The following is a 21,008-nucleotide window of genomic DNA, read 5'->3' as shown; positions in this document are numbered from 1 at the left end:
TATTATTATTGCATTTTTTCGGGAGCCCAAAGAAATGCTAATTAAGTAACTTCGATTTCAACCAACTCCCTCCCTCCAAGGAGTAGACCACAACATTAATTGTAGAGTGGGAGCTCAAGGTTTAAATCTTATTTTTTTATTAATGTGTCTCTATACGAGTAAATTTTTAAAATTCATACGGACGCGTGATCATGCATCCGCTTAATGTATATAATGGTTCAGTCCCGTCTAATTGTACCGTTATGCAAAAAAAAAAAACTTTCATTTCAATAATATGGTAGATAATAACTGGTGCTAGTACATTCTTCACTGGTTGCAGCTACAAATTGGCCAATTACTATTGAATTGTGAATATGGATCAATGACATACTTTTTTCTGAACCATCGATTTCTTCATCTTTTCAGTACAAATCACCATACCATACTGATTGCTGACCTGTTGAGCGGCTAAGGCTTGAATTGGAATATTTAGACTGTAATTTGGTGGTGCAGCTGCTGGTCTTCCTACCTTTTCTTCGGATTCTTCGTTGCTGTTATTCATGTCATAGAGTATCAACATTATGAAAGGATGCCATTTTTTTTTGTACTCGGCCGACTAATAAATTCATGTCGGGTTGGAAAAAAGGCTCCTTCATTCATTCATAACAACGCTAATAGGTAGTAGTAAGCCAATGCAATCGGTGTAGCTATTAGCATGCCCATTAATACCCTGTAAGAAACGGATGAGTAGTTTTAACCCTTTTGGAAGTTCCAAGTATTTGACATGGTCGTATAAGAATAACAAAGTTTGATTGGTTAATTACCCTGTGCTGAGGATGTCGGGATGTACGTGATACTCCTTGGCAAATACAAACGGAACGATTCCTTGAGGAAGCGCTGCCTGTAATTGCACAAAAACTCAAAACATCCACCAATTACATTTCACAAAGTCCCCAAACAAAAAGGTGATATGCTTAATTTGCAACCCCCAGAAACCACAGAGCAAAGTAACATTTCACCTGTACAATGGCTACTTTAAACGATCTTCCTCGCAATCCAACAGCAATGGAGCATCCTGCCATCACAACTGGACCCACCACAAACCTCATTGCCATGGCTAACAATGCTTTTCGGGTCCCGCATGCTAGTATACCCGTCTGTGAAGCCATGAAAAGACCTAGAGAGACAGCCAAGAATCGGAAGTTCTCAAGCAACAAGTGTAAACTGACATCATTTTTGAAGATGATTTATTTTACAGTTTACTCACCTAAGCTGAACATTGCCATTCCTAGTCCTCCGTCCGACAGTACAGTTATCGATCTGTCAACTATCTTTGGAAGCTGTAGTCCCCACCTGCATCCAATTCAATTTCTTTTTATCGATCATGGCGAGGCTAAATATATAACAGATGCATAATGCTTTGAGTGACATTCCGTTCTGAGGTTACCGTAGATTTAAGTAAACCAATCCTGCTTTAAGCTAATTACCTAAAGTGTATGCATGCCCAGACAAGACCGGCCAGAGTTCCATGAGTATTGGGATTGCTTATGAGCTTCCGTCCGACGGTAGAGAGGAGAAGCGCAATCTTAGACTTTTTTCCTTGGCTGTTGTTAGGTTCATCCTCTTCTTCGTCTTTTTGTGACGCTGCTTCTGGGGCCTCTAGCTCTTCTTTGGTATTTGGATAGACCAAAAAAGCTTGCACTTTAAACTCCGCGGTCAAAAGAAATTAAAAGGACATCTACCTTGATTTTCCTCCTCGGAGTCTAATTTATGCCATAATAATGTTTGCCTAGTTCATCACGCTTTTGATTCAAATCTTTGTTCACATTTGAGTCGTTGATATACAGAATCAAGAACATTGATGCATACATAAAGGACTACACTAGAGGCGTAAGCATGTCGCAACAAGGCAATAAACGTGGGAATTAAGATAAATTTTGTGGGTCCAGCCACTATCTTTTTTTTTTTTGAAGACTGAACTATAAATACTAGTCTGCTCTATACTACTAATATTTTTCTTTCGATTGTTCAATCTGGATGAATGCAGCCTACTATTTTTTCTCTTGCTTGCTCGGGAAAAAAAAAATAAAGTTAATGAGAAATTAAAGGGGTTTATTCTATAAAAAGTGGGTGAATATGTGGAGATCATAGATGAGTATATATTCTATGCGTTTTATTCTTTACGTATACCTGAAACTGTTGATGGGGGAGTGGCGTCAACTCCTCTCGCGGCATTGATCTCAAACAAAAGCAGTAAAAGGTTGTACCAGATTAAGCTTTGTAGCACAACTATCTGAGCAAGGAACCCCGCTGCTTCAGCTCCATACATGGCTCTCAACAGTGGGATTCCCAGGATCAAGGTATTGGGAAGTGTTGATAGCGAGAGACCTGTAATGACCCAACTCAGGCTTCCTCTGGAGTTGATTTTGGCGATGACAGCCAAAACAAGGAAGGCCAGAAACTTTTGAAGGAAATCAGCACATATGAGCTTCAGATTCATCTTGTAGGGGTTGTTGGATGAGATGACCTGAAATGACAACAATGGAATTGAGAATCTTGCGACAAACTTGTTGATGCCTGAGCATTGGTCAGCTGTGAAGAGCTTCCACCATTTTACAGAGGCATAGGCCAAGATCATGGCTGCGTATAACGGGAATATGGCTTCCACAACGTGATAGACATCAATCAGGGAAACCATGGCCTTTTCCCGGTCGGGGAATCCTTGGTATGAGGCCCCTTTTTTTTATACTGTACTTGGTTTCTTTGTTGGATTGCCAAATCTGCATCTTTCTTGAGAAGCTCTCTCAAATTACCCTTCTGGATTTCTTGTTGGAACAAGGTACTTTGTTAGGTTATCCTCAGGTGTTCCCTTTTACCTGACTAGGTTACTAGCTAGGTTTGTGTCTTACAGATCAATCTATGTCTTATACCCCAGCTCCTATATATGCAAAGCATATAATTCTGCATCACATACCACGACACCTCCTGTCTTCAATTGAAGTGAGAGCATAATTGGATGTTTTAGTCATCTTAATTCAGAAAGGAGGGTTGCCCAACTTTCAGTTTGCTAATTAATGTGGTTGTTTCTTTTAATTTATTAGTTCTTTTGGGGACAAAGTGAGCTGATTGTATCAAACCTAAGCATGGATCATTATAGGCTTTAAGTGCGTGCGTGCAATAAGGATAAGATTCATTAATTGTGTTTGGGCCATACTTGTTTTAGCAATTTTTTGTATGCTGCTGTGATCCAAATTCCAAATTTCCAACTGCTACTGTTCTAGTTTCTAATCTGAATAGCTATTCCAGCGGTGTGTTTTGTGTAATCGTGAAGATTTGGGAGAAAGGGAACGGAGCCTTTAACTAACTAATTAACGGTGTGTTTGGATTGTAATTTTTAAAAGAAATTTGTTACGTTTTCGTGAACATATTTATCAATCACTTTTTTCCTTCAGATATATCAAATCGCTACAGTAATTTTTTTAAAAAAATCCAAAAAATGCAATTCAATTCTTTAAAGAGCAGCAGGGAGGAGGAATAATGGAGTGAATTACGGGGGAAGCAAGCCGGGGCAATGAGTAAATAACAGGGAAGAAGGAAGAATTTTTCCTAAATACGGTCAAAAGTGCGAGAATAAGTGTCCAGTGGAATTTGCTTTTCAAATGCGAAAATTTGCCGGAACAAATCCTGATTACTCTTTGCCCAAGTAATCTTTATTTTGTACCTTTTGGTAGCTTTTCGGAAGTTCCATCGACAAGATGTCGTTGACCGATACAATCAAATGCACGATTTGTTGCCTTTTGATTCCCTCCCGGAAATTATCCTCTAAAAATTTAAAAATTGGACGACGAAGCTTCTTTCCTTCTAAATTTTGAAATCCCTTTTTTTTTTTTTGGGTAAATTTGATTGGATGATTGCTTATAAAGTTATAGTAATACTTTGGTAAAACCATATTTGTCCTAGCTCTTTAAATCCTAAGTCTTATATTATAGTATATGATATGAATGCACCAAATTTGTATATCGTTCGTTCTTGATCATTCACGTACGTCATCGTAGACAAGTAAGTAGCTAGGTTCATTTAGTCAAAGGCATTTTTAGCCAATCTGCTGTTCATTGCCACTGGACGTTTTGACTTTTTAGCGATCGATGCCTGTTTGTTGATGCATGGATATAATTAACGGATGGACCAACCGGCGGCATGGATGACAATTTTAATTAGATCCAATCCAACAGTGGAGCCGCAAGCCTCATTTTTCCCAAATTTGGGAATATTGATAGTACGTTACATGATGATAGTGCTGGTGAAATGTACTAGTAGTATTAAAAAATTTTAAGCTAGTGCTACAAATTTCAAGAAAAAAATAAAATAAAATAAAATTGATGCCTCCTCCTTTTAATTAATTAAGGGATAATATCAGAAAGGTTTCTCTTAATATCACTTAGCACTCTTGAGATTTTAGAAACATCACTTTCCTCCCTAATAATTGTAAAAAGACTATACTAACCCTCACTTAACACATAATTTACAACATATTAAATAAATGAAACTCAAAAATAAAAAAAAATAAAAAAGAAATGGAAGTCATCTTTCTTCTTTTTCTCTTTTTTCCATCATTCTCTCTTCCTCATATTTTTTGGATGAATATGCAATATTATATTATAAATTATAATAAATTAAATTTTATTTATCTTTTACTTTTTGTGATTGTGATAAAGTGGGGTACTATTTATTTGCTTATTTTGAGTTGATTTTTTATAATAATTGGTATAATTTAATGGTTTGAGCAAGGGTAAAGAAGTTGGTGGAAAAAATGTAAATTCATAAAAAATCGATTTTGAACATATCGAATTAAATTGATACAAATGTATTTCCTTTCAAATATCATTTTTATTTTTCAAATTTATAGTTTTATAGGGTGTGGCATTGTGATGTAGTAGTACTACAAGAGATTGCTTTTGAAGTGATGATTTTCTTGAAGTGAACAAAGTGACTTAGGAACATTTTTATTTAGTAACTGAAAGGGTAGTTTAGGGTTTTTAAAAATTTTGTTACACAAATAACTAAAGTAAGGGAGGTAAGTGATATTTTTGAAACCTTAGGGGTATCAGGTGATATTAAGAGAAACCTAAGGGGAGGTTTCTGATATTATCCCTTTAATTAAATGACCATTTCTAACCGCTTAAGTATCTCCTCCGGGTCACTGGTGATGACGAAAATTGAGGTAGGATCATGTCTGTGTAAGTAATACAAAACATTGAAATATTCAAGCGGGCGAGACAAATGTAAGTTGTGACCGTTGGAAGAAGTGGTTCTCCCCATCTGTCGCTCAAAAGGCGTTTGTCTATCTTGTGGGGGGAGGGGGAAGTATTGCCGTTATTTAAACCAGTTTTGTTGAAGTTATGAGAGGGTGTATTTCAAGGTAAGTAGCTGTTTTGCAAGCATTTGCATCCGCTACAAAAAGAAAAAGGGTCCGAACCCGAGGAATCAAAGGGAGGGTTCGACCCATATTCAGAAACATTAAGGCCCGAAAAAAAAAAAGGAAAAAAAAAGAAAAGGGCAGCAGGCAGCCGAGATGGGCGAACCGGTTTCCAAGTTGGTTTGTGTGTTCCTGTGTGCTTTTACAATAGTGGTGGTGCCAACCCTGATCACGGCTCAAGGCAGTGGCAGTGCGGAAGAGGAGTACTGGCGAATCCGAGCAGAGGAAGCCTGGAACCACACGCTCAAGGCTTATGAGGCTAATCCCCACACCGTTATTGGGGCCTTCAATAAGCAAGCTTCCGAGTAAGTATCGTGAATATGTTTTCGGAAAACATCATCGTTGCTTTAACGTTGTACTGCTAAAGATTAAAGTGGATTGATCTGATAATGATTAGACGAAGATTTGGAAAGGCAAGACTCATAATACTATATATTAATAATATATTTTGTGAAACGTAATTATATGTCTGAAGAATCTAGCGTAGGTGCATGGAGTGTAGTACCAAGCAAGAGACGAAATGCCCGGAAAAACAGCAGCACAGGATGACAAATTAACAAAGCTGAACTTGCCCCCATACTGCCATACATAACGTTTTGTAAATGTATAAATTATAAACGTTTTCCAGCATTACGTACTCCAAGCGGATTCTTTCTTTAAAAGAACAGAAAGAGTTGATTTTGATTTTGATTTTTTTTTTTTTTTGGGTTTGAATGTGGTGCAGCGCTGTAAAAGAATTCTTGAGCGAGAAGAACAACACGAGGAGGGAACTGAGAGGGAAAACGTGGGGAGGAGGCTGCTTGGCTACCAACCCAATCGACAGGTGCTGGAGATGCCAGCCAAATTGGGCCGACAACAGAAAGAGGCTGGCAGATTGTGTGGTGGGTTTTGGCCGCGGCACCACCGGGGGAAAGAATGGTGCATTCTACGTCGTCACAGACTCTTCCGATGACAGCATTCTGGCACCGAAACCCGGAACCCTTCGCCATGCAGTGATCCAAAAGGAGCCACTTTGGATCATATTCCAACGCGACATGGTAATCAGGCTCACGCAGGAGCTGATCATGCAGGGCGACAAGACCATTGATGCTCGTGGGGTGAACGTCCACATTGCTTACGGCGCTGGAATCACCATTCAGTTCGTTAAGAACGTCATCATCCACGGTCTCCACGTCCACGATATCCATCAGGGCTCCGGTGGCCTCGTCAGGGACTCGGTCGATCATTTCGGGATTAGGACCATGAGCGACGGAGATGGGATTTCCATCTTCGGATCCAGCAACGTTTGGATTGATCACGTGTCCATGTGGAAGTGCTACGACGGCCTCATTGATGCCGTCGAGGCATCCACCGCCATCACCATCTCAAACTCTCACTTCACCGATCACAATGAGGTGATGCTCTTCGGTGCCAGCGACAGTCAATCCAAAGATGCTGTCATGCAAATCACTGTTGCTTTTAACCATTTTGGTAAGAGGTTGATTCAAAGAATGCCTAGGTGCCGATGGGGATTCATTCACGTCGTCAACAACGATTATACTCACTGGGAAATGTATGCCATTGGTGGTAGCCAACATCCCATTATCATCAGCCAGGGTAACCGCTTCATTGCTCCTCCCGACATCTTCAAGAAGGAGGTAAGAAGAACGGTTAATTTTGGGTTGGAAAGACTCCTTTTTTTTTTTTAAAGTAGTACGACTGACCTCCTCGTGGGACTGAAATCAACAGGTGACAAAGAGGGATTATGCGGAGGAAGCGAGATGGAAGCAGTGGACGTGGAGATCAGAGGGAGATCTTTTCATGAACGGAGCATTCTTTGTTCAATCTGGAGATCCAGATTTTACCAAGAAGCATCCTGAAATTTTCGACGGCATAGCTCCTGCGGATAGTTCACAGGTGACTTGGATAACGAGGTTTGCTGGTGCCCTTTTGTGCAGACCTGGAAGCCCGTGCTAGTAATAACTAATCCCCGTGCGTTGCCGAGACAGCTTCAGCCATTCAATAAACAGAACCCAAAATCAATAAAAAGCCATATCTCATGTAACTTATTTTTTGAGGAGACATTGATCGATCGGGGAAAACATTGACACAAGCTAATTTTCTTTTCTTTGCTTTTCGATGGGTTTAAAATTATAATGAAAAGAAATGCCAAGTCCAGTCGGTTTAGCACTTTTCTTTTTTTTTTGGGTTATTAATTTGGACATGTACTGTACTGTAGGGGGATTCAGTTTCGATTTTTGTACGAGAATGCCTTTTATTTTTCTTTAGATGTGAATAACATTGAACGAAAAAGAGAGATGAAAAAGAAAAAAAGGGCTTATATTTTGCAAGTGTTCACATCTTCTTTTTTTTTTTTGGGTTCAAGCAGATGCAGCAGGAAATTATGTTAAAACTTTTCAAACATTATTATCAGTTTAAAATTTGGCCGCCTGATATTGTCATCCAGGCACTAATGAAAAACAATCATAAGCATATATATCCCGGAAAAATGGTGTGTGTACTTGGCTTGGGAAGTTTCAATTTATGGCAATCATATTGTTGCCTACGAACTTTCTGTCTAACTCTAAATCTGAGTGCAGTAATGGTAAATGTGTTTAAAAATCTGATACCTTCTCCTACACAAGCCTGATGGTGATTCAAGCCAGTACTAAAATTTTTAGTTCTAAGAGAAGCAATAGAAATCATCATAACCTGTCAAGTCGCCGCGGATAAAATTTATCATAATGGCCGGGTTATAAGCATGCATGATACATCACTATGTTACGAAGGAAATTAATAAAGTTGGCATGACTATATTACAAACCATTCATCTTGAGTTAAATTAAAATTCTTGTTTTGCATGCAGGAGTTTGGGAGAATCACCACCCCTAGATTTTAAGCCTTTTTAAGGCCTCCATATAACCAACGACAAAAAAAAAAAAAAAAAAAAAAAAAAATTCCTTCTTAATTACATGCAATATATAATGGTGGAATTCACTATGCACCTAGCTATATAATGTCTAAAATCTTTTTTGATTTATATTTTGAATCACTATCATGAACATCAATCAAGTTTTACTTAACAATCAAATTAGTACTCTACATTACTCAGATTGTTGAAGGTATGGCTCGCGCATTCATTTCATCATGGTCCAATTCTATCTATAGCTTATTTGACCTCATTTTTAAATCATTGTCATGAATGTCTACTTAACAGAAGATGAAAGCATACTACAAAAGCTTAAGGTGATTATTTTCTAATTGCTCCGAAAGTTTTAGGCGGCAATGTAATTTAGGATATGCCAAAAGCTTCCTTTGAGGCTTTGAGAGTACGAAAATTTCGATTTTTTAGATGAGTGCACTCAAAATCTGAAATGACAAAGACGTCCACGTAAAAGAAGAGGTTAAAATATCAAAAATCACAAAAATGAAAATGAAATACAACTCACAAGGTACTGTGCTACTTTGAAGTTCTAAAACTAATCGATTGATAGATTAAATGATGAGATCATATATCTTCTAATTGATTGTCCAAAAAATGGAACTTAACGCTAAACGAGTAATTAGCTTTGAACAAATTTATTAGTTAAAAAAAAAATAAGAAGAAGAATAAATAGAAGCTGTATCATATTCATAATAGTATATTGGGAATATACCTTGTCATATAAAGAGTTAGGGAAAATCGTTCAAAACGTTTCTCACATTTTGCAAGATAACTTTTTTCATCCGTCATTTTTAAAAGTGTAATTTTATATTCCTTACAAATTCGCATTGATCAAATTTAGTCCCTACTTAGATTTCCGACTAGTTTTTGTCGGAATTCTCCACGTACCTTGCATGTGATCATTTTTTAAGGATAAATTTGTCAAATCAAATTTTACATAATTTGATTCATAGTTTCTCACATTTCACAAAATGAATTTTTTCATCTCTAACATTTTACAAAATGAATTGTTTCGACCCTCACATTTCACAAAATGAATTTTTTCATCTCTTACATTTTTCAAAATGGATTTTTTCGTCCCTCATTGATCATATGTATGAATAGTTTTTTTTTCTTTAAACTCATGTAAATATTTATTTGATTTCATCTAAACAGTACGAATAGGATGTAATATATTTCTATTTGATTTCACCTAAAATAGCAAATCGTAGTTATACATATGCTATTCAATAGATATATACAAGTGTTTAAAATTAACAATTTTATTTTAAATCCAAATATATATATATATATATATCTATATGATTACACCATGTGAACTTATTCAATATTTGTGACCTTTCTCTTTTGGTAATAATTTATTTATTGAGTTGTATAATAAGGTCATCTAATTAATGGATTCTAATTCGAATTCTATAATTGTGCTAATAAATTATAGTTTAAATCTCTGTTTTTAAACTCGGACCGGACCGGCCAATCGAACCGAGAATAAGTCATTTGTCCGGTCCAAGTTAACTCTAAAAATCGGAAAATCAAAAATTTGGTCAAACCGGGTTTTGACCCGGTTTGACCAGAAAAATAAGAACCGGGATTCCACCATGCATCTCACGCAAGGAAAGGAAAGAGCGGGTCCCGCTCCTCTTGGCTCCATATGCCCAGCCAAAATCCCAAAACGCAACACACGATTTTTGTAGTGGAGTGTGGGACATGTATGCACAGTTGATTATTGCTACAATGCTGCTACATCCCTGGCCACAACTCCTGGCCACAACTCGCTCGCACGTGTTCATACAATATCCATAGCTTCTTGCTCCCACCTCTCAATGCATGTATATAGATTTTTTTTTTTTACTTTTTTTTGAAAGGTCAAAATATTTTTAATAGTATGTTTTGACCCTTAGGTTATTAAAAATTATTAATATATCTCAAATATTTTATACTTTATAAATGTTGTCTTAAAATTTGGTGTTATTTTTAAATAAAGTCCATAATTTTAATTCTAAACTCGTTAATACTCATTAAATAATATAAATTGTTACTTGATTGTTCTATTTTTTTGTATTTTCTTGTTAAATATATTTGAAACATTAAATATATATGAATATACCTTTATTAATATTAACATGTTATTAGGTATTTTACATACAATATTTTAATTTTTAAATAATTTTTATTTATGACATCATCCGGTTCAATCCCGATCGAATCCGATTGAACCCATTGACCCCTGAGCTCGACCGAGTCGATACCCAGTCCGGTTCTGAAAACATAGGTTTAAATCTAAAATTTCTATTCGCCACTTTAAGACCAATAGTTAAATTAGTTGTCTTGTGATTATTTTAAAATTTGAAAGTGTCAATCACTTATTTCTTTTTATCATTCTTTTTCTTTGTTTATTTTGTTCTGTCCAAATTTAATTCGATATAAACACTCGATAATGTTTAAGATTAAATGTCTTTTTTGTTTTCAATTTTCGAGTAAAAAGAAATGAATATGAGTGAAAAACTAATAATTTTTTTAAACCCATGTATATATCTATTTGATTGCACCTAAACAGTATGAATAGCATATAATATATCAAGTGATTATATATTACATACTATTCTTACTCTTCAGATGAAATCAAATAGATATATACATGAATTTAAAAAAAATTATTCGCATACATGGTCAATGAGTGATGAAAAAATTCATTTTGTGAAATGTGAGGGACTATGAATCGAATTATGTAAAATTTGATTCGACAATTTTGCTTTTAAAAAATAATTACATACAAGGCATATGGTGGATTCTGACCAAAAATTAGTCAGAAATTTAGATAGGAACAAAATTTGATTAATGTGAATTTGTAAGAGATGTAAAATTACACTTTTAAAAGTGAGGGACGAAAAATATTATTTTGTAAAATGCGAGGGACTTTTTGAACGATTTTCCCATAACAATACAAAAGGAATTTTTCAGGAGCTTCATGCTTTACATTTTGTAATTAAGTTGAGGCATTAATCCTTCTGACCCCGAAAGAAAAATTGCAAACAAGGAGTTGAGGCACTCCCAAAACCTCGGAAAGTGGGGAGCTTTCCCCGCAGAATCTCTCCTTCTAATCTAAGGGAATGAATCTGACGCAACTTAACCCTCACCGTTGATGACCGTTGAAAGTTGAAAACTATTTACCGGTAGTAGTACAATACTTAGCGGTAACAGCATTTTTGGCGTCTTTTTGTTATGTACATCAACAAGAAAAGAAAATAAAAGAAGAAAACAGACACACACACACAAAAAAAAAAGGCGAAAAAAGCACTCTCAAGTGATGAGAGGAGCGACCTAGGATTGGCTGACCATGTTTCACGCTCCTCAGTTTTCTAGAATCTGTGGTTGAACCAACTTTCGAGTAGTTAAGGCACCATATTAAGCACCAATCTTGTTTATAAAGGGAATTCTCTGAATGCATATAATCCAGGCGAGTTTGATCCTTCAGGCTGGTCTATACAGCTCTGATCCCAGAGCACAAAGGGTTTCGGCCCTAGACCATTGCCACCACGTTTATGCACAATCTAGGACACACACATATTTATTTGACATAGGCTTCTTCGATCTATCTCAAACAGACTAACCAATTCTCCCAAGATTTCGTGCTCACAAAAGATCATGGGGTCATCTGAACTCACCAATTGCTTTTTTCTCCTCTTCTTCGGTTTGGCTTCAGTTGTTCCCGCACTGACTACAGCAAATGTATTTGTACGTGATGAAGGGTGATTTTCTATTCTTTTCTCCTTTCGTGCAGTACTATATATGCATCATATCATTTCTTTTCTTTTAACTAGCCCGCGGACCCTCGACAATAATTGCAGTATGTGTACATACTTACAATCATGCATGCCAATTGATCACTGATACGTACGGTGCCTGATACATACACATGTTTGCAGGGCTTTACACCGGTTTCATGACTTGATGCCATTGAATGCCACCATCAGAAGAGAGCTCAGGGGAAGGAGATACAGAGGGCCATGCATGGCCACCAACGTGATTGACAAATGCTGGAGATGCGACCCCAACTGGGCTAATAACAGGCAGCGGCTGGCAGATTGTGCCCAAGGTTTCGGCCGCGCTGCCAAGGGTGGCCAAGGTGGCCCAATCTACGTGGTTACTGATCCCTCGGACGATAATGTGGCTGAGCCAAGACCAGGCACCCTCAGGCATGCTGTGATCCAGAAAGGGCCACTGTGGATCATATTTGCTCGAAGCATGACAATTACCCTTTCTCAGGAATTGATCATGCAGAGTCACAAAACAATCGACGGGCGCGGTGTCAATGTCCACATTGCTTATGGCGCTGGTTTCACCATCCAATTTGTGCGGAATATCATCATTCATAATCTTCATATCCACGATGTCAAAACAACATCCGGGGGCATGATCAGGGACTCCGTGGATCATGTTGGCTTAAGGACTGCTAATGAAGGCGATGGAATTAGCATCTTTGGAGCTAGGGATGTTTGGCTTGATCATCTCTCCATGTCTAAATGTTCTGATGGCCTCATCGACGCCGTCCAGGCTTCGACTGCAATCACCATCTCGAATTGCCACTTTACTGATCACGACAAGGTAATTACTAGAAGTAAATCTTCTACTTCTAATAACTACTCCCTCCCCCCATCAATCCGACTAATCTAGAACATTTGGTTAGGCCCACAATTTTCATAGCTAGAACATTTGACAAGCATTGTCTTCCTTCGAAAATGTCAAATATTAGTACTACTTATCATGTGACATTCTCAATTTCGTTCTTCCTAACCACCACTCTCTCGTCCTTGATTTTGATTGCGAGAGTGGTTTAACTTTAACAAAGAGTAGGCAAAAATTTTCACCCAAGCAAAGAGTGACATTGAATAGACAACTAGCTACCAAATTAATCAATGCATGTGCAGGTGTTGCTATTCGGTGCCAGCGACGTCACCGAGGTGGATAAGAACATGCAGATCACAGTTGCATTCAACCATTTTGGCAAGAGACTGGTACAGAGAATGCCAAGGTGCCGATCGGGATTCTTCCATCTAGTTAACAATGACTACACCCATTGGGAAATGTATGCAATTGGTGGAAGCCATGACGCTACAATTATAAGCCAGGGTAACCGTTTCATCGCCCCTCCGCTTTCACAATTTTTCAAAGAGGTAAAGCCCATGCCGACTCTTTTTGTCTTCTTTTGTATTTTTTTAAGTGCAAGCCAAGGTTCCTCTCCTCAAATTTTTCAATCGTGTATTCGTGGAACGGCGGTACAGGTAACGCATAGGGATGCTCCAGTTGCCTTGTGGAGTAAATGGACATGGGTGTCAGATGGAGATGTTTTCTTGAATGGAGCTAGATTTGTACCCTCTGGAAATCCAGACGGAGCTAGGCAATTCGCCGCTCTCGAATTGATCAAAGCAGCTCCGGGGACGGAAGTTTTCACGTTGACAAGATTCTCAGGTTTTCTTGGTTGCGTGATTGGACGGGCCTGCTAGAAACGAGAATTGAATATGGAATCTCGGAGTTCATGAAGCTTAAGCTGTGATTCTGATGAGAAAACATTTTATCTTTTTGGTTGTGGGGGTGCGGGTGCCAATGTAATACACACCAAACTGGAAGAGTTTTGTCTTCGAATTTTGGAAAAGGAAAAAAGAAATTCAAAATTGGGTGAGTACCAGATTTAAACTTAAAAATGCGGAGTGGGAAATGATTGAAAAGGTTTGATAAATTTGTAAAGAATGGTGTGGATGTACGTAACATTTTGTCGATGCTGATTACAGGTTGATGAGATGAGATGTCTATCAATCTAAGCGGTGCATTCCATTTGTAGTTTGTGATTCAAATGTAAACTTGGAAATTGGAAGACGTACATTCTTTTGATTGACCAGGCAATTCCCCGAAAAAAGAAAAAAAGAATGTGCAATTCCCCTCCTTTTGCAAAGCAGCGTCTACATTCGTGCCAACTTCTTTTCGTTTACGCGGAAAGTGGATGTTGTTTTATTGCTTTAACAAGAAAAATCTAATACTCAAAAAGGAAGCGCACATCAAACAGCAAATGTAACCCACATTACAATTGCATTCTTGCAATGAATCGAGATATAATTTTAAGTTGTGGAAATTTTTTCAAATGGACAAAGCTTTGAACTAAATGAGCAAATTTTGATCATAACTTTCTTGTACACGGCTGATGCGAAATCTTGCCCAGGCAAAAATCTGGAAAATGGAATCATACGGCGTAGTTCCCTTGAGCCTACAAAATGCGGTGGTTCTAAATTTTAAGTTTGCATTCATAAGTTTCTCCGGAAGTTTAAGAATTTCGCGGATGTATGAAGTGTTATTTTTTTATTAATAAGGAAAAATGTGAGATTTATGTCAGAAGTGTTTGTTTTAGTTAAAACCCTCCAGCCTCCAGAAAAGGGCCTTCGATTCACACACCCCGGCATCAAATGAGAACTGATTGTCGGAGATGGGAATCTGAAAATCCAGGCCCACATTTAGTTAAGTTGGTGTACCATATAGCTTGCTGCAATATACGGAATCAGCATATGCAGATTGGTTATTGGTCTTGTTTCTGGATGCAGCCAAAGTTCCCATCATCTCTGGAACGGAACTCATTTAGCCTTTTACATGTGCCGGCAAAAATTCAATTTTTCTGTCGCAGCTCGCTCAAAATGCCTAACTAATCGAGAGCTTATGTGACAACGAACACAACCATACGCATTAAGCTTGCTTCGGCAAGGCGGTGAAAAAATGAATGCACAGCCATGCAAAGTATCATTTGTCATACAATAGACACAAGACGGCAAGCTTCCTCTTTTAACAGGACTTTTGACTAAATTACCAAAGCATGAGCAAAACATATCATCATCTCCTAGACTTGGCACTATCGAGCATTCTAATAATTGTAATTCAGGAACCACAATCTAGGCCTATGCAGTGTCAGATTCGTTGCCAGAGTCGATGTTTACCGCAGCCTGTGGGTTCTTGTAGCCGCTGATCTCATCGCTGTATCTTTTCTTGTCTGCACGAGCCTTTGCTTCATAAGGCGCTTTTTCCTCGGCTACGAATCAAACAGCACAATTAGATCACAGAGCATCAGAGCATCAAGCAAGGGCTACTCGTGTGAAATATGCATACCTGACATCTTATTCCATCTTTCTCCAAGGACCTTTCCAACCTCTGTGAATGATATTCCCGGAATATTTTTCTTCACATTCTGCAGAAAAAACAGGATGAGCAATCAAATCCTCCATCATCGGCATACAAGTAAAGAAGCAAAGCAAAAACCAACATTAGCAACTGTCCTACGAAAAGTGGAGCAAAATAGTGAACCAATCATTTGATATCCTCACCTCCCTCTCTGCCTGTGAGAAGAACATGAAAGCACTGACAGCTCTTTTTGGTGCATTTGGATCCTTTTTCTTCTTTTGCTTCTTCTTTTTAACATCATCATTACCATCTTTGGCTTTTTTCCTACTCACAGATGACTTTGAAGCAGAGGGCTCCTTTTTGACTTTCTTCTTTGCGGGCACCTGAAGACATGGCACACCATGTGACCACCATTACAAAATCTGAAGTTTACAACCCACAACCCCTAACACCACAAGAAAGAGTACATAGTATACAAATAAAAGAAGAAATCCGTCACCTCCTCATCTCCACCATCACTGCCATCTGATTCTCCTTCACCAGAATCATCAGTAGGAGAGCCTCCATCATCTTTGTCAATAACAAAATCTTCATCCTGCAAAGGATTATCAGATTTGTGCACCATTACCTCCTCCAATACAATAGGTAACAACAGGAAACCCAAAAGCGAACAAAACCAACCACAACTATATCCAAATATTTGTTGTTATTTAACCGGAAAGATACATCAAATCTGCCTATGCATTTTTAAGTTTCCATCTGCTGCCACTATTGAGACTCCAACTTACATAGCATGCAGAATTAAAAGCACATACGGAAAGGTAGCCAATAAATTTAATATTAATATCAGAGAACAACAAGATGAATGACAAGGATAGGAAGTAATTGCATGCATTTCTGCTTCTGAAGAATGATCTAACTTAGAGCAATTCGGTAATGCAGGCAAGCAATGAAGCCAAAGGCATAGATAATCGTGAGAATTGTGTTCCAACCGACAACTGGCAACAGATTAATTGCCATAAACTTACCTCCTCATCACTCTCATCCCCACCAGCCTCATTCTTGATACGCTCTAGATGTGGATCAACAGCATCATCATCATCCTCCGGTAAAACAGGCAGTATAGCATCTCTACTCTGAGCTTCACCAAGGTTCATGATCTTCAGTCCCTTTGAACTAGAACAAACAATCACTATTGCCAGTGTATATGCCCCAGTCTCTAAATATGTAGACAATTTAGAAGGCTTGTTACACACCTGATAAAGTCAAAAAGACTATGGTATTCATTTCTCTGTATGTTCCGGAAAAGATGCTCCTGCTCAGTCTTAAGTCTGATAAGTAAATCGAAGTAGTGCATGTTTGAACCTCCAGCAGAATGCCTTTGAAACTCCAAATAATCAATCTACGTACAGCACGAAAAGGTCAACCATCCAGCATAAACAGGAACCCATTCCAAACAAGTTAATTCGTGACAAAAAGCACACCTCTTCATGAAGAATAAGAGTAGGTGGTTTGGGTAAAAAGAAAAAGCTCTTCTCAAGAGGATAAAGAACTCCATCCTCAGCTTTCAGTGATGACTTCACAGCATAACCATCCTGACAGCTACGGAACTTCCCGGGTCTGGTGACTTTGGCACCGGACAAGCCACGAAGAACCATCGTAAAAACCTCATGAATTAATCCCTGAAGTTCAAAGGAAGTCCAAAAAACATGTAAATGAAGATCCTCAAAATATTAGTAGTCTAAAATTCATCTTTACGCCACTATGTATTGCCTTGTAGGTTGGTTCTAGCTTGTCCTTGTATTTGGTTCTGAGAAGATCTTCACTCATTGAAAGGGTGCTATCAACCACATAATCTGTTTCAAACTGCATATCAAGTAGAACACAAACACATGACAAATAGTTAAAAAAGTAACCACAAAATGATATGATTAAACAACAATAAGATACCTGCAAAACAATATGTGGATACAATGTTTGGCCCTTCCGAATGGGTGGATCAAGTGTGACAACAACAAAGGTAAATGGCTGATTGGACTGCACAAGTAAAGCAAAAACATATAAATTGCAGGAATTATGTAAAAATTAGCACAACCGAGTATTTTCAACATTAATTTGCCAAAGTAAGCAAATGATTTTGTAAGAAGAATACCTTAGGCAACAAAAAAAGACGAACAACACTGCTGTACTGAATTTTGAAATCATTGGCCTGCCCCTGGAGACGCAAAAATGACAGATGAAGTTCAACATTGTATCGACCCCTGCACAAATACAAGACACACGTGTTAATCTGAAGCAGCCAAAGAACAAACACAAATAGAATAAATCTACAGTGCCGAGATACCTTGGAGTGAGAATAGCAATCCCCTCAAATGTAACTACAGATTCCTCCCCTCCAGCTCCAACATCCGCCATGGACATGATTTTGTCACGAAATACCTGATGGAAGTGCGAAACAAACTATTCAACACCTCAAATCACGCAATACGGGTACCCCAAAAAGTGCCCCATCCCAGAAGAGGAATTTATTACCTGAGCAGGAGGGCGATTTTCATCACCAACAAATTGCATGTTTGAGTTAGGTATATGGAAACTGATTTCCATCAACGAATCTTTCTGCAAAAATTGATGAATGAATAGCAAGACTAGAGTAAGCTTTAGTGCCAGAAGGATTTCGAATCAGCTATAAGTCCATGAGCAAAATATTTACTTAATTTAGCTTAAGCAAGTTAGAATAGAAGTAAGAAATTGCAACAGCAACTAAACCTCATTGGCCCCAGTAGTATCATCCACATGGAACTCCAACATGACATCATTTTTCCCCTGAAGTTGTGTTTGTGCAACGTCTGCCAAAGATACTTCAAATGCTTGCTTAGAACCAACAAGAAACGTAAGATTATTCCCTGAAAGAAAGCACCGGCTAAACATCAATTATGTTCCAGGCAGTAAAGTGACGATGGAGTATATTTCTTATTGATAGCTAACTAAAACAGAAAAAGGAACAGGAAAAATTTGTACTGATGACATGCAACAACTTGAAATAGAGAGGTTCCAAAACTATTGAATCTTGGAAAACCAAGAAAAGCAAAGAGTTCCGTATGAAGTAACAAGAAACCAAAATGAATCCACAAAATCATATGTTGGTTACACTAACAGCTCTACGAGATGGGTCATATTTCCTATTACAACCTTATGGATTCTAGGCCTGAGTGATATGATTATCCTTATCACTAACAGGATCTCTATTAATAAGAAAATAAACAGTTACCCAGATGATATTATCAAATGACTGTAAAGGAGGCAACTAAAAGAAAAATCAAGGAAACCAAAGATAAAACCTAAGCAAAGGACAACCAACCATTTAGATCAACTTCTCCCCAATTCTTCCCACTAACAGAAAGCTGCTTCTCTTCTGGTGTTATTCCACAAGTAGTCTGGAAAAAAGCGGATAGACTGGTAACATCCTGCAAATGAAGTACAACCAAGTGATAAGTACAACACATGCTAAAGAAGTCTAGGTAACAGATCTGTAGGAGCAATGATTGCAAAAGGATAAATTTTGAACCTATCAAACTTCAGAAAATAGAAAAGGATCATAGAACCAGAGAAAATGCTCGAGCTTCTTCCAGATAAAGGCCAAAGTCTTACAAGTCCACAAACATATTTTTTGTCCAATTACATATCAAAATAGACTAGGCTCACATCAGCTGATGGAAGACAAAAAATATGCTTGTAATTTCAATTCAGTATTCTCAATATACCCATAACACCAAGTAATCTCAATTCAGTATTCTCAATATATCCATAACACCAAGTAATCTCAATTCAGTATTCTCAAAGACGTGCTAGAGTTCATGATCTTGGTGAATCCACAGAAGTCAGGAGTGTCCTCCAATAATGCAGATCTAGATTCCCTTTTTCTTTTTCCCTTTTTTTCCCCATAACACCAAATATATAAATTTTCTGTTATCAATGACATGCTAGAGTTCATGATCTTGGTGAATTCACAGAATTCAGAAGCGTCCTCCAACAATGCAGATTTATCTTTTCCTTTTTTAATTTTTTTTCCTGAATTCAACATGGCAATATGCAACCTCCTTATAATAATTGAAAAAAGAAAGACATTGTGCCAACACACAAGAAGTTTTATAACATTTCTCACGCTCCTTCAGCTATGTTCTCAATTACATGACGCAAAATATCTAACTCGGAGCCAAGATAAATAGAAGAACTAAAGAGAGGACAAAGTTGGGTAAAAGAGTACCTGATCCCGGAAGCCAGTAAATTTATAGAAGAGACCATCCTTAATACGAACTCCAAGCTGATTAGATCGAGGGACTTTCATCCAGGAAAGGCCCACCAAATCGGACTTGTCCACTTCCACAGCCTTACCGCCGCCTTGTTTCTTCCATAGGATACCCCCAGAATGAACCCTTAATTGTCCTGGATTCTGCATTTTGCAACCAATAAAACGAAAAATTAGAAGAAGAGGATAAAAAATGTATTAGCCAAAATCTCAGAAAATTCAGTCTAGCATGCAGGAGCCTCTTCATTTGAAACCCTAACTTTTTGTGTCAAATAAAAATTAGCAAGTCTCAGGAACGATTCAGCGATAGGCACTCAGTAAACGGATTAAATTTCCGTTGTAACAAAGGGGAAAAAAAGTAAAAGATAAAGAAAATAAATGGTTGATATAATTTCAACTAACGCAACCGTTTTCCAAAAACTGAATTTTTAAGCTCATATATGTTCATAAAAGTGATGTACAAATTCTTCAAGAAGCACCGACAAACAAGAAATGACGGAGACTAGAAAAACGGAGGCCTATTAAGATATTGAAGTGAATACGAAATGTGCCAGCCGTCAAAACCCTAGAATCTTTTCCTACAGAAAAACCAGAAATTTCTGTCGGCTTGACAAAGAATCAAAGCGTAATTGATAAGTGTCACCAAAATGAAGCATCAACTCGATGGAAAAGTTGAAAAGTGTTCCCTCAAACTAGGATTCCAGGTCGCAGCAAACATACCGACACCATAAGAACTAGACTAGGTTTTCAAGAAACCGTATACAAAACCCAAAGATGAAACAAAAATTTGCTTCGGGTAACAAGAACTTGGGGTATAAAGCAGTGGAAAATTAATCAATCAAGCAAAAGAAAGCAGGAGAGAGAACTCACAGTGCCGCCGCGACCTCCGAGAGAGATATTATTGAAGAGGTGACCATCTGCCATAGCTTCGAGAGCGAACGGGCGAATGGGTGCTTAGGTGAAAAATGAACTGAAACGATGAAGGGTGTTTGCGGGTTAATATAATATCTGAAGGGGGGCGTTGTGGCGCGAAGAGGTAATCAGATCCACCATTAAATGGGCTGGGCGGGGCTTTTAACTCCGGTCCAAACCCATCACAAATGGATCACGTGACTAGGCAGGTGACTGTATTCTCTCGTGGCATGACATTTCCGGACAGCGTTTGG

The 21,008-nt window shown here is 38.0% G+C and overlaps 4 protein-coding genes across 4 annotated transcripts; 2 read left to right on the top strand and 2 right to left on the bottom strand.

Moving 5' to 3' along the window:
- Nucleotides 1-270: 270 nt before the first annotated feature.
- On the bottom strand, nt 271-2,912 carry LOC113754254 (probable auxin efflux carrier component 8). Its single transcript, XM_027298622.1, has 6 exons — nt 2,170-2,912; nt 1,467-1,647; nt 1,247-1,332; nt 999-1,156; nt 804-880; nt 271-709 (listed from the first exon to the last, which is right to left on the bottom strand). Exons 1-6 carry the CDS (start codon nt 2,675-2,677, stop codon nt 640-642), a joined length of 1,080 nt encoding a protein of 359 aa, XP_027154423.1. The 5' UTR covers nt 2,678-2,912; the 3' UTR covers nt 271-639.
- A 2,639-nt stretch (nt 2,913-5,551) lies between these two features.
- Nucleotides 5,552-7,411, top strand: LOC113752800 (probable pectate lyase P59). Its single transcript, XM_027296858.1, has 3 exons — nt 5,552-5,760; nt 6,180-7,092; nt 7,184-7,411. Exons 1-3 carry the CDS (start codon nt 5,552-5,554, stop codon nt 7,409-7,411), a joined length of 1,350 nt encoding a protein of 449 aa, XP_027152659.1.
- A 4,612-nt stretch (nt 7,412-12,023) lies between these two features.
- Nucleotides 12,024-14,127, top strand: LOC113752799 (pectate lyase-like). The gene is made up of 4 exons (XM_027296857.1): nt 12,024-12,127; nt 12,305-12,983; nt 13,307-13,552; nt 13,661-14,127. Exons 1-4 carry the CDS (start codon nt 12,024-12,026, stop codon nt 13,880-13,882), a joined length of 1,251 nt encoding a protein of 416 aa, XP_027152658.1. The 3' UTR covers nt 13,883-14,127.
- Nucleotides 14,128-15,083: 956 nt separating this feature from the next.
- Nucleotides 15,084-20,799, bottom strand: LOC113753089 (FACT complex subunit SSRP1). The gene is made up of 16 exons (XM_027297176.1): nt 20,713-20,799; nt 19,801-19,986; nt 18,895-19,000; nt 18,303-18,439; nt 18,069-18,152; nt 17,881-17,975; nt 17,689-17,797; nt 17,487-17,573; nt 17,310-17,402; nt 17,021-17,218; nt 16,793-16,938; nt 16,565-16,712; nt 16,036-16,131; nt 15,740-15,919; nt 15,525-15,603; nt 15,084-15,447 (listed from the first exon to the last, which is right to left on the bottom strand). The coding sequence occupies exons 1-16, from the start codon at nt 20,764-20,766 to the stop codon at nt 15,317-15,319; spliced, it is 1,929 nt and encodes a 642-aa protein (XP_027152977.1). The 5' UTR covers nt 20,767-20,799; the 3' UTR covers nt 15,084-15,316.
- Nucleotides 20,800-21,008: the final 209 nt, after the last annotated feature.

Source organism: Coffea eugenioides, chromosome 11 (assembly GCF_003713205.1).
Source record: "Coffea eugenioides isolate CCC68of chromosome 11, Ceug_1.0, whole genome shotgun sequence".
Lineage (NCBI taxonomy): Eukaryota > Viridiplantae > Streptophyta > Magnoliopsida > Gentianales > Rubiaceae > Coffea > Coffea eugenioides.
The sequence above is the reverse complement of the archived record's forward strand: the minus strand, read 5'-3'. Positions and strand labels throughout refer to the sequence as shown.

Coding starts and splice junctions, on each gene's coding strand:
- LOC113752800 (XM_027296858.1), top strand. CDS start 5,552: ATGGGCGAACCGGTTTCCAAGTTGGTTTGTGTGTTCCTGTGTGCTTTT. Junction 5,761..6,179: donor TTCAATAAGCAAGCTTCCGA/GTAAGTATCGTG, acceptor AATGTGGTGCAG/CGCTGTAAAAGAATTCTTGA. Junction 7,093..7,183: donor CCGACATCTTCAAGAAGGAG/GTAAGAAGAACG, acceptor TGAAATCAACAG/GTGACAAAGAGGGATTATGC.
- LOC113752799 (XM_027296857.1), top strand. CDS start 12,024: ATGGGGTCATCTGAACTCACCAATTGCTTTTTTCTCCTCTTCTTCGGT. Junction 12,984..13,306: donor ACTTTACTGATCACGACAAG/GTAATTACTAGA, acceptor ATGCATGTGCAG/GTGTTGCTATTCGGTGCCAG. Junction 13,553..13,660: donor TTTCACAATTTTTCAAAGAG/GTAAAGCCCATG, acceptor ACGGCGGTACAG/GTAACGCATAGGGATGCTCC.
- LOC113753089 (XM_027297176.1), bottom strand. CDS start 20,766: ATGGCAGATGGTCACCTCTTCAATAATATCTCTCTCGGAGGTCGCGGC. Junction 19,987..20,712: donor TCGGAGGTCGCGGCGGCACT/GTGAGTTCTCTC, acceptor TGCAAAATGCAG/AATCCAGGACAATTAAGGGT. Junction 18,440..18,894: donor GGGAGAAGTTGATCTAAATG/GTTGGTTGTCCT, acceptor GCTTTCTTTCAG/GGAATAATCTTACGTTTCTT.
- LOC113754254 (XM_027298622.1), bottom strand. CDS start 2,677: ATGGTTTCCCTGATTGATGTCTATCACGTTGTGGAAGCCATATTCCCG. Junction 1,157..1,246: donor AATGGCAATGTTCAGCTTAG/GTGAGTAAACTG, acceptor CTGTCTCTCTAG/GTCTTTTCATGGCTTCACAG. Junction 710..803: donor CCCGACATCCTCAGCACAGG/GTAATTAACCAA, acceptor CGTTTCTTACAG/GGTATTAATGGGCATGCTAA.